The following is a 12,513-nucleotide window of genomic DNA, read 5'->3' as shown; positions in this document are numbered from 1 at the left end:
TACTATTCAATTTCTTCAGCGCTTTTCGTCGACGCAACTGAAGGTGATGAAAATACGACAGCACAGATCTAGAATTAGACTTTTTCAACTATCTGAACCTCAATTAATCATTTATCCCGAATTAAACGACTTAGAGATAAACATTTATTGAAAACAGAATAAAATACACATTCTGGAATCGCATTTAAATTTTGACCTCAATGTTTGCGATGACATGGTGGAGTGGGGTGAGTGTTTCCACTAGTAGATAGCAGGCATAGGATAGCGTTATCAGCGAAAGTAGAGCCTTGCTATATTAGCAGACTATTGGTGAACGTTTAACAGAGGTGTGAGTTTTTTGTTCTTATTATATATTTACATAAAATCGAGCTAATCAAGACATACAATTCTTTCCACTGTGAACGTTTTTTGATATTTTCAAATAAGTTAATTCATGTGTATGCAAAAGAAGTTCCCTGTTGTGCTTGCGGTTAACCACCGAAATATCAAGATAAAATGCTAGAAAGAAGTTCATATTGATCATATATAAGTTAAATCAGAAGGTTTATTGGTAACTACGATCGGGTTGACTCATGGAATAGTGTGACTTCGAGTGTCTCAAGTTGTATTGGAAAGTTTTTGTAACAATACGCTATGCAAGAGATTTGAAGAACAAACCTACATCTTTCTTTTTCATTATGACATCGCATCGTGCGAAAAATTGCGTGATTTCAATCGTAAAAATCCTCTTTATCCACCTTCAATTTGCTCATCGGATTTGTCACGATATAATCTCTTTTATCAATGGATTGATAATTAGGTTGAGTGGAAAACTGTTGGGGGAAAAGATTTATTCTATCAATTCACTTTTTTTCTTAGCACGCTTATATTAGCTTCTCCATTTTAAAGGTTTGTTTGCTTCTTTGTGAGCTGGTTTGTTTGTAACTCTCCTTTCGACTAAGAGCAAGTGGTTTAATTAATAAAAATTTCGTTCGATAGAGGACTCTAGCCTCCGACCTTCATGTTGGAAATAAAGCACTTCGAAAACCTTACCAAATAGACTATTACGGTTCGATAAAAGTTTCGACGAGATGTAGGTATATAAGCAGCGAAGCCAATATGCGAAAGTGTCAATAAAATAAATACAATTTAAGAAAACCAGAAAACACGCTTTCGTAGCATATGAAACTAGAATGTGAGAAATAAATATAGATTGATAAAACTAAACACGCAATAATGTTTTAAGGAAAGCTTGAAACAATAATGAATGGAAGATTAAGTATTATTGTGAAATAAGCGAGGGGTGGTTTGTTCCATATTTCTTATACATCGAGCGTCTCACTCTTTTTTTCACAATAATATTAGTATTTTTCATTCATTTTTACTTTAAACTTATTTAAAAAATAATATATTAGCTTTCTAGTTTGATGTGCTTCAAAACCGTGTTTTTTGGTTTTTTGCAATTAGGTTTATTAATTTTTCAATCATTACAACAGCAACCTCGTTGCAACCTAATATATTAATACTAATATATTATTTTAGGATGGAGTGGTGTCAAATCCAGATTCTATAACTCTATAAATATGAACCTGCACTTATTTGAGCCCGAAACACGCTCCCTCAGTATGAATCATTATGAATAATTATGAAAAATATAAAAGTCGTTATAAATCATTTTTGCTGACATCATTAAATTTCCAATTATTCCTTAATATACTGAACCGTTTGTTGGTAGTCTATATATCAAATAAAATGTGTAATATTCATTATTTTTTAATATTAATACCGAATATAAATCAAATTTCCGAGAACGTTAAATACGGGCATTTAAATGAAGCATGTAAATTTTCATAGTGGTCAGTTGAAACGACAAATGTCAAAAATTAGCTTTATAATATATAGCTTCTATTATAGCCAATAATTGGACCAGAATGTTATACTTTTTGTAAGGATTAAAGAAATAATAACAGTTAATAAAAATTCCTATCAACCTCATCTATACGACCATTAAATATTCCGTTCCGCGTTAAACGAATGATTAGTACAAGGCGTATGTAAAGTTTATATTTACAAATTTGCAGTTTATCTATTATCTGAAATTCAATTATTTTTAGCCTTAAGAGAATACTGAATTTCCTCCAGAGTTTTTCGTTTTGTCTCAGGAACGTATAGTATGATGAAGACCATACCGATACATGTAAAAACTCCAAAAGTTATAAACGGAATATGCATTTCCAATCTGCTTTCAAAAAGCTGTAAAAATTTGGACACAATGATAATTAAAATTTCATCTGATAGATAAGCTACACACACCGCTGGAGCCTTAACTGTCTGCGTAAACAACTCGCCAAGTAATACAAAATGTATTCCTCTTAGTCCTGCGCAGAAACATATCACAAAAGTTACAAGAGCAATTAGTGGAATGATATTGTAATTACTTAGATCGATGTTGGTATTGAATTTAAGATAAAAATATATTCCTTCTGTTAGTATACTTAATGCTGACCCAAGACTTGAGACAATTAATAAACGTCTTCGACCTGATGTGTCTATTAATAAAGCTGATATTCCTGTAACTACTACTTCAATAACCAAAAATATGAAGGTGGCTTTTTCTTCAGAAATGTCAATTTTTGCTTCCTTGAAAATGTATTGACTATATTCATAAATTGCTGTGTCACCACTGAATTCTTGGAAAGCTTTCAGACACAATATTATGATTATCCCTTTTCTGTTATTGGATTTACGAAATAAATCCAACGGATTTTTCTGTGTCGAGTTGTTCTCTTCGAAGCCTTCTTCTATGCGCAAAATATCTTTCTCCACATCTTTTTTTCCGGATAAAATTTGCAAAACTTTTTTGGCGGCTGTAAAAAAAGACAATGTAAGAATTGTGTATGAAAATAATCACAATTTTTAGTCAAAACAAATTGTCTAATTTGTCAATTTAGAACAACGTAGATTGATGTGAAGATATAGAATGGTAATAAAAAGTTAGACGTTAAATGTGAAACATAGTAATACGAGGATGGTCCCACAATTACTTGGCCTTACTTATGTTTCTGAATCTTTATCAAAAAAGTCGAAACGTCAATTTTATCTATATTTGATCACATAACCATTTTTTCCAGTCTGGAAACAAAAAATAATCCGAAGGAGCTGAATCTGGCTCGTAGAGTACATGAGGTAGAAATTCAAACTTCAACTCATTAATTTTGGCTATTGCAGTAACGGATCTGTGAGCTGGTATATTGTCTCGATAAAACAACACTTCTTACCCAAAAACGGATTGTTTAGCTCAACCGTTGCAATAAGTTCGCATAATACTCACCGTTGATAGTTTTTCTTTTTTAAAGAGAGACAATGAAAATTATACCATGCGTATCCAAAAAGAAAACGACGCCATAATCTTGCCTGCATACAGAACGGTATTTGCCGGTTCTCTCTTTTCAGTCCATTGTTTTGATTATTTTTTTGTATAGGGTGTGAAGTGATGGACCCACGTGTTATCCATGGTTATGAAACGGCAAAATTTGAGCTTTATTACTGTGAAACATTGCCAAACATTGGATGGATACATCTTCACGACGCTGCTTTTGTTCCATTGTGAGCAAACGCGGTACAGCTTTTTCATGTCCAAGTTAATATGCGATATTCCACCATTTTTGAAATGCTGACTATATCTACTGGCTCGCGCACTTCCATTCGACGATCATCCAATACCGCTTTATGGATTTTCTTCAAAACTTCTGGAGTCGTCACCTCATTTGGTCTACCACTGCGATGCTGGTCTTCGCAGGTCGTACGTCCTCGTTTAAACTTTCCTACCCAATATTTTACTGTAAATAACGAAAGAATAGTCTTTGCTCTAGTTTTCTTTCTATTATTTTTTAAACAACTACCGCCATCTCTAGGTAAGACCCGGTAATTCTGGGACCGTCCTAGAATGTGAGAGGGAAGTAGGACACATTTTGGGTAATAAATGGAAAAATATGATGAGAAAAAAAAGATCTAGGGATTTTGGAGATTGAAAAATGTATTCACGTGAAAACTCTAACACCAGCATCAAAATATATTACGAAATGAAAATAGATCCTCTTCACGCTACCTTCGAAAATGCAATTTGTTTTTTTCTACCTCTTCCAGTTAATTTACTAACCGATAATTTATATTGAGAGGATTCATTCTCGGTCACTAAGTAATCAAACACTCGCGACGCACCTAGTTGATTAAGCGTATACAACGCCTAAAACGCGAACTGGAATATTGAAAGCTGAAGCAGCATAATCAGTTGAGATTTTGCTTTTACATCAATTCGCAGGATACGATTTAACTATCGAAAAATGCTTTGCGGTGAGATATCAGTGCAGCGTCATAAGAATTATAAGAATTATTATAAGAATATTATCACTCCACTGAAACAACTTTTTGTGATTTTTCTAAATCTTTCGATTGTGTTAACCATAATATTTTTAACAACAAATTGCAGTACTACGGTTTCAGGCGAGCATTTCTCGCTTGGTTTAAGTCATAATACCTTACCAACAGAAGTCAGCTCATAAGGGCTGACTCAACGATGTCTTTTTAGAATCCAAGGCTCAGTACTAGGCCCTATTTTGTTTCTTCTATTTATAATCGACCTCTCGCCTATCTAGACATCAGCTGTAAAATGTGGCTATTTGCGAAAAATACTAGTTTCTCTTGGAGCAACCCTGAGCCATCTCACAACACTCCATAGGACCATATATAATGACCTAATCACCCTTAAATTATGGTGCGATTCTTATCTTCTCTATCTCAACGTTTCTAAGACCAATTTTTAATCTTATAAAAATAAATTGCAGCCTTTTTTTATTAAATAACATCACCATTGACGTCGTTGAATCTAGAATTCGTAGTACTTGTTTTAGACAATTCCTTGAAATGGAGATAACATATTGCCGCCTTATCTAAAAAATGCGCTGAGATCAGTTTCCAATGAACTGAACTTATACACCTCCTTAATAATCTATTATGCACTTATTGAGTCGCATCTCCGATATGCCCTTCTCTTCGGGGGTACGTATGCTGCGCTTCAATTTGAGCAAATCCTCAAAATACAAAAAAGAGATGTTAGATATTCATTCGGTCTGAATAGCAGGGCTCCCTGCAGAGACTTCGTTAAAAGATTTAAAATTTTGACTCTTCCTTCCTTATCCATCTTTGAATCCGTTTGCATAATTCGTAAGCACGCTTCTCCAATTTCAGGAAGGTCATTGTACGGCTATCCACTTGGGAGCGTAGGTAGTAGCCCTTTACTTACCTACTCCACGTTCATAATTGGTTGAGGGTTCTATATTTTACAACGCAAAAAATGCACAATCACTTGCCAATTGAAATAAAATTGATATTATCTTTTCCCGCAATAATTTAAGGGCATATTTTCTGTAAATGACTTCTTTAGTAATAATCATATTTAATTTCGGTCATGCTATATATTGCTTTGATTTTGCTAAGGACTCATACTAATTATTACCTATAATTTAGTTACTCATTTTGGTTTTCTTTTGTATAATGAAATTTCAATTTGTTTGCATCCTTATTCAGTTATATTTAATTTGTTTTTTTTAGTTTTCACAAGCTTTTTTCTACAAATCGTAACAATCTCTCTCTCTCTCTCTCTCTCTCTATATATATATATATATATATTATATATATATATATATATATATATATATATATATATATATATATATATATATATATATATATATGTATATATTACATTCAGCAAGTTATTTTTCCAGTTTCAAACGTATGACCAAGTAGTCCAGATTTAAGTCCTATGGAATATATTTAAAACTATATTAATAAAAGGGTGAAATCTTAAAATTGCAATACCTAATATCTAGGGAATGGGATAATTGACAACAATTTAAGAAATTGAGTAGAGGTATGCCACTATGGTGCGGTGCTGGGATGTTAAAAGATCCAGATTATGCAATACTTTATTGGCTAGGTATTACTCTAGTTTATTTAATTGACACGTACAAAATGCTGTACCAAAGGAGAATTGAAGATGAAATGAAATACTCACCCTTATTCTTTCCTCTCATAACGAGAAAATAAGGTGATTCCGGCATGGAAGCGAAAGCCATTATCGAAATAATGGGAAACACGCATGATATTGCTGCTGTAATTTTGATATTACAGTAGGTACCAATTATATTTATCACGAATGATCCTAGAATCCATGACAAAGGTATTAAGGATAAAAGTAAACCTCTTATTCTAGGTTCCGATATTTCCCCAATATATAAAGGAACTGCGCAGAAGCTCCAACCAATTGCAAATCCTGCTATTAGTCTTGCTATTAGAAGTGTTACATAGTTTGTTGCAAGATATATCATTATCCAAGAAATAAGATGGGGCACTGCTGATAGAAGAATGATTTTATGTTTACCAATAATATCGATTATTATAGCCATCGATAGAGATCCTCCTAAGAGACCAAATGTAGGTGCCCTTCTTAACCATTTTGATCCAGTTTTTCCAACGTGAATAGGAGATGATTTGGACAATAAAGTACGAAATGAGATATAGCACCAACCATAATGCATTCCATTTATGAATAGCGATATTACAGCTGAAAAGAAGATTGAATAAATATGAGTTTTGGGAACTTTAAGAGTTTAATATCTTGACAATAGAACAAAGGAGTAAAGGGAGGACAGAATGGAAGATTTAGGGATCGTGTTAAGACGTTAAAAAATTAAACAGATTTCCAATTTATTATAAAACCAACAAAAGTGAATGAAGTTGCAGTTTGTTATAGTATATTCCTAAATACGAGACAATTATTATAGTAGTTGTAGATTTTCGTCTTCTACAACTCATAACCGCATCAATTATCGTTGCAATCCAGTTATAATATGTATCTTAGAATTTCGCTTTTTAAACTCACACTCACAAACCACTTTAAAAACTGTTAGATACGTCTTCAAAATATATTATTTGGGAAAAATTTCCTTGACCAGATATTATTCAAGTAATCTTGTTAAATATTCAAGAGCTAACATGAAACATATCTGTCATAGTAGGAAATCGAAAGATGTTAGTTTGCAACAAATTTCGTGGCTATTTTTAACATTTTGCGCTTGCGATAATCTAGTTCTTCACTTTTTTTTGTTTTGAACTAATTTCTTAGGTGCCTCTCATTTCTATTTTGACAATACGTTCAAGAAAATCAATGAGTAGTAAACTTTGTTTAACCAAAAATAACAATCTTCGTTGGTGGCAAGATTTGTAAACATTTTCTAGGCAGTTTGGCCAATTAAATTCTTTTGTTTTGCAATTTATGTGCTTCAAACACCTTTCGTCACCAAGTACCGTTGGATTTAGTAAATAATCACTACACCAATTCGCTTATTTTGGAAGCCATCTTGTATAAAACTCATAAATTTCAAATAACAAACCGCTTTCCATAATGTCACAACGCACATTTTCAATTTTAAGGACGGTACCTCCAACATTTGTAATAGATAATGGGAATTGGAATATTGAAATTAGTAGTACTATATCTCTCATAAATCAATTGAAATTTTGCTTATAGAACAACAAATGCTTTACGGTGACATATTAGTGAGGCGTCATACGAAATTCGCTTATTTTCATATAGTATACTAGGTTTTTTGGCAACCATCTTGTACAAAACTCATAAATTCCAAACAACAAAGCGTTTTCTATAATGTCAACGCACATTGTAAATTTGAAATCGATAAACGGATAGCGCGGAAATGTTGTGATGGCTGAATGTCGATTGACATACCCGCAAGAAGCAGCTAATATATACTTGAAACAGCGACGTTCCGTTTTTCTGGATTGCTTCTTTAATTATTTTTCATATGCATAACTATCTTCTCTCCATTATCAACACGTTTCTAAAATTATCTCTTTGATCAAATTCTATAAAACTCTTTTTAGAAGCTTCGTGTCCGATAAATAATTATTTATAATATATTATTAAAAATATATTGTTATGGAATTTTCATGAATTTAGGATTCAAATTTATACCACTTTCGATATAATAATACTTTAAAACTTTCTTCTTTCAGTTGTTTCCTTATTCAGAGATAAGCATTTGCCACTATCGAGTTAGTTCGAAATTTATACATGTCCATTATACTTTGTTGAATTTACAAATATGGATATATCTGATATCGACGAGATCTCATTGAAAATACGTTTTACAAAAGTTGGACACTTAAATTAATTCAACACTTAATCCTTAATTCTTCCATAAACAGCACAATACGGTCTTTTGAACGCTCATTTACTTAGAAAAATTCTATAGATTTCGTTTATTTTGTTAAGACATCGCATAGCTTATTCATGTTGAATTTCTTAGAGCATTTCTTATTTCAGGAAACGTTATTTTCAAACATTATTTTCCATCGGAGAATATGTTTAATAACCATATTCATTTGTGGTAAGACTTTGAGAATTGCTAATTTCTCAACAATAATCGAAAGAACCAAAACGTGGGGTCGCTCTTAACACAGACTAATTTTTTTAACACGCTTGCGAGCGTTAAGTGTGCTATGTAGTTTAAGAAATTGTTTCCATCTCCATTTTCCCTTCCAATTATAGGAAAATTGGTGAGTTAAAGAACTAGCTTGAAAAAAGTAATTGATGTATGTAAGAATAAGCCCTCTGAGTGACAAGGAACTGTGGGATGAAAATGAAATACACTGGAAAAACAGTCTTTGGAAGAAGAAGATAACGAAGATGAAGACGATGATCTATCCAACGATTTAGTACCTTATGAGATGACATAGAAATAACAATAGGAACAGATAGCAAATACTAAAGATTCTGGAGCACTGAGACCTTGGATATACCACCTATATAAGGGAAGATAATGAAACAAGGATTTCATACGAAACGATATAGGGGACGATAGAAAATGATGAAGAAACTATGTCGTTCAAAAAGAGTTGGTCGGAAAACATGAAGATGGTATGCTAGAGGTGGCTGGAATCAATTCTTTTGGATTGCATTGATTTTAAACGTAGAACCATAATAAAACTACAATTAACTTTTCAAAACAAAGCTGATGATGCTTCAGTGGAGAGTAATATGAAGAAAAAACAGAATATCAAAGTTTTCTTATTGAACTTAAGCAATCTCTTCACGTCTACTTTCGATATTCAAAAGATGTTCTTTTTCAACAACCCCCAAACTACTCACATCGTTGCAACTTTTGCCCTGGAGGTCAGGATCGAAAAGGACGTCACATTTGCGTTCATTGTTCGAGAAATATGTGCACAAAGTATCGATATAAAGAGTGTAAAGCTTCATAAAGCTGGATATTTATTCAAAATTTTAGGTTATGTCTTTTTATTTTGAAAAAAAATATTTGTTTTTCATTTTGTCGCTTATACATATTTGTATTTCATAAATTATTTTATGAAAATTTTGTTGAATTAATATTTGAAAACTTAAAAGGAAAGGAAACTTGGAAAATGGGTCACCAGCGATTTCACGCAGCGGCTCTTATTTCAGTTTTACTTGTAGGGTTTAAATATGTTTTTCATTTTTAATTAAATGCCACAAAAAGGTTGAAAACATCTTATTTAACGAATAGAGATACTAGAGTTGGATTATTAGCTGGATGTGAGTATATTTATATAAAGGTGATAAAAATTTTAAAGAGTTCCGATGCATCACTACATCTCGCGCGGTAGATAATGAAATAGGAAACCTATAAATAAAAGGATAAGACAAACAAATGCACTATCAGCCACATTATTCATTTTGGAACTCGTTTATGTACGCGTTGCAAAAAATAAGAATGTGTCTAGAAATTAATGCCAAGAAGACAAAGTATATAGAAGAGAAAAAGAAGAACAAAGTTAAATTGTGCGTTTAAAGTTATGAAGAAAATCAAATACCTAGGTATAATAATAACAAACAGTGAATATAGAACATAGAAAGAAAGAGAGAAGTTACAATTAGCGAATAGAGCATTTGGTACAAATACAAAATGTTGAAGTGTGTGGTGAAGTTATTGAGGAATAAAATCGAATACACACTTTGAAACATTTCAAGAAGATCCCATCAAGAATTATGCTGCAATGTTAATATAAAAGAGAAAAAAGACGGAGAAATATTACTGAGAATAGAAAGCAAAATTATGCGCACTATTATGGGACCGAAAAAAGAAAATGACGTATACGAAAGAATAAAGAATGGTTAATGTATATGAGGAGCTGAACCAGAAGTTGGGATGGTAGAATGGACCGAAGACCAATGATAAAATAGTGGGATTAGATTGAGTTTGATATAATGAGTGCGAAAAACTGAAAAACACGATGATAGATAGGAATGGAGACATGGTAAACAAGCTGAAGGCGTGAGAAGACGCAGATTGAGGGCTCTGTAAAGATTCAAAGAAAAATGGTGCTTCACATAAGGGACATTATGCGATTGCATATATATATATATATATATATATATATATATATATATATATATATATATATATTTAATGTGTACAGAAAAAAATTAATATATTTTTATGTACTCACCAGTTAAACTAGCAAGATATTGATAAAATGTATTATGCTGGCTACGCCTTGAGGCCATGCTTGAGACTTGTTTTTTATTTTTATGAAGTTATTTACGCGATCGAGGTACTAAAAACAGTGAAAATTGTTGATACAGTTTACTGTGGCAATAAATTCCCTATTATCTTATATCTGATAGTATTTCAATAATAATTTAGGAGATAAATTGATGCTTAACTAAATAGGGATTAATCAACATAGTAATAAATGGGAATAGGTGTAATTTTATAACATGTGATTTATTTATTTTGGTCCAGTTCAGTATTTTGATGAAGTATGTGACTATTGCATGAATTTTTTTCACTTTTTAAATCATAAAATTTATTCTCCCAATCAGGAGGTTTTGGATTTTTCACTATAGAGAGAGAAGAAAGGGAAATGCTTTATTGTCAAGAAATTTTCAGACAAAAGATTGTAGAACTGAAAAAACAAACAAAAATAACTAAATAAAATTTCAATATTGAGAAGAGAAACATAATGATAAAAAAATTATAGGTAATATTGATAGGTTATATTTAGTATATAAGTCCATAGCCAAATTAAACCAGTATGCAGCATTCCCGGGATTAAATATTATTATTATAATAGAAGTCACTTACAGATTAGAAGGCATTCTACAGTAAACATACCCTCAACTTATTAAGAAATGCAGGAAAAGATTATATCAATTTGATTTCAATTGGCAAGTGATTGTGCATTTTTTGCAATGTGAAATATTGAGCCCTCAACTTATTCTGAACGTGGTAGGTGATGGTCGTGCTCCGCGTTCCTAAGTAGATAGCCATGCAATGATGTTTCTGAAATTGAAAAAGCGAGGTTACGAATTAGGTGAACGGATTCAAAGATAAATAAGAAAGTTACGAATTAGGTGAACGGATTCAAAGATAAATAAGAAAGTAAGAGTCAGAATTTTTAATCTTTTGAAGAAATCCCTGCAGTGAGCCCTGCTGTTTAGTCCGAGTGAATATCTCTCTTTTGTAGTTTGAAGATTGTGTATCCTTGTGTATCGTTATGGAATGCAAAAAGTGGATGTAAATTTCTTACATGTTACTAGTTCTTCTGGTAAAGTCACATTGCTTGTTATATGGTTAAGTGAATCAACAAAATCGTCAGGGGCCATATCTGGAAATTTGGTGCTCTTAAGGCAATAACTGTCTTGAGGCTACTTCCTTAAAAAAAATTCTAAATAAAATGAAAATAGGCACAACAGAGTGACCAGTCAGATCTCTCAATTTATCGCCGACTATTTGCCTGGGTTCATCTAAGAAGTATCATCTACAAGACACAACTTAGAAATAGAACACTGATAACAGCTCTTCAATAAAGAAAGAATTCCATAATCCCTTATTAGCTCTTTAGAATAGACTTTGATACTGTCAAACTTAAAGGAAGAAGACAAATTTCATTAATTATTCACCCAAAATTAATAAAAAATATACTTTCCAAACCATAACTATAATGATGAATATTATTCAATAGAACTATGTCAACAGAATGGTTTTTCAAATCTGAACCATACAAGTTACCTAAGTTATTATCACCAAAAAGATCATTTGAAAAAAAATCTAGTTTGTATGAAAGAACATAATGTGTTCTCCAGACTCTATCTCCTACATGAAAGTGCAAATCTTCATTTCATAAATTGTGGTATTTTGTATTTTTTCCATCAAATATTTTCATTTCCCACAAGTCTAATAGTCGAATATACTAAAATTTGAAAAATTTTTATACCTACAAAATTGCTTAGAGTTGCTTATAGAATTTTGTAGCCTCAGACAAATTTTCAAAATCAGGCAACTTTCAGGTAGAGCTCAATCAACTCGTCCTGTAACCTCAATCTAATTAGAAGGTGCTTTATTTATTATTTCACTGTTACTAATAAATCTATACTCTGAATCAGTCTCAAGTTGAAAACTGAACGTCAAA

The 12,513-nt window shown here is 32.0% G+C and overlaps 1 protein-coding gene across 1 annotated transcript; it reads right to left on the bottom strand.

The window, feature by feature from the left end:
- Positions 1-2,028: 2,028 nt before the first annotated feature.
- LOC130448574 (facilitated trehalose transporter Tret1-like) lies at positions 2,029-10,667 on the bottom strand. The gene is made up of 3 exons (XM_056785989.1): positions 10,549-10,667; positions 6,056-6,604; positions 2,029-2,846 (listed from the first exon to the last, which is right to left on the bottom strand). Exons 1-3 carry the CDS (start codon positions 10,604-10,606, stop codon positions 2,080-2,082), a joined length of 1,374 nt encoding a protein of 457 aa, XP_056641967.1. The 5' UTR covers positions 10,607-10,667; the 3' UTR covers positions 2,029-2,079.
- Positions 10,668-12,513: the final 1,846 nt, after the last annotated feature.

This window comes from Diorhabda sublineata, chromosome 9, assembly GCF_026230105.1.
Source record: "Diorhabda sublineata isolate icDioSubl1.1 chromosome 9, icDioSubl1.1, whole genome shotgun sequence".
In the NCBI taxonomy this organism is placed as follows: Eukaryota; Metazoa; Arthropoda; class Insecta; order Coleoptera; family Chrysomelidae; genus Diorhabda; species Diorhabda sublineata.
The sequence above is the reverse complement of the archived record's forward strand: the minus strand, read 5'-3'. Positions and strand labels throughout refer to the sequence as shown.

Excerpts from the sequence above, each read along its gene's own strand:
- LOC130448574 (XM_056785989.1), bottom strand. The coding sequence starts at position 10,606 with ATGGCCTCAAGGCGTAGCCAGCATAATACATTTTATCAATATCTTGCT. Across the intron at positions 6,605-10,548 it reads ATATCTTGCTAGTTTAACTG|CTGTAATATCGCTATTCATA; the intron begins GTGAGTACATAA and ends TCTTCTTTTCAG. Across the intron at positions 2,847-6,055 it reads TATGAGAGGAAAGAATAAGG|CCGCCAAAAAAGTTTTGCAA; the intron begins GTGAGTATTTCA and ends CTTTTTTTACAG.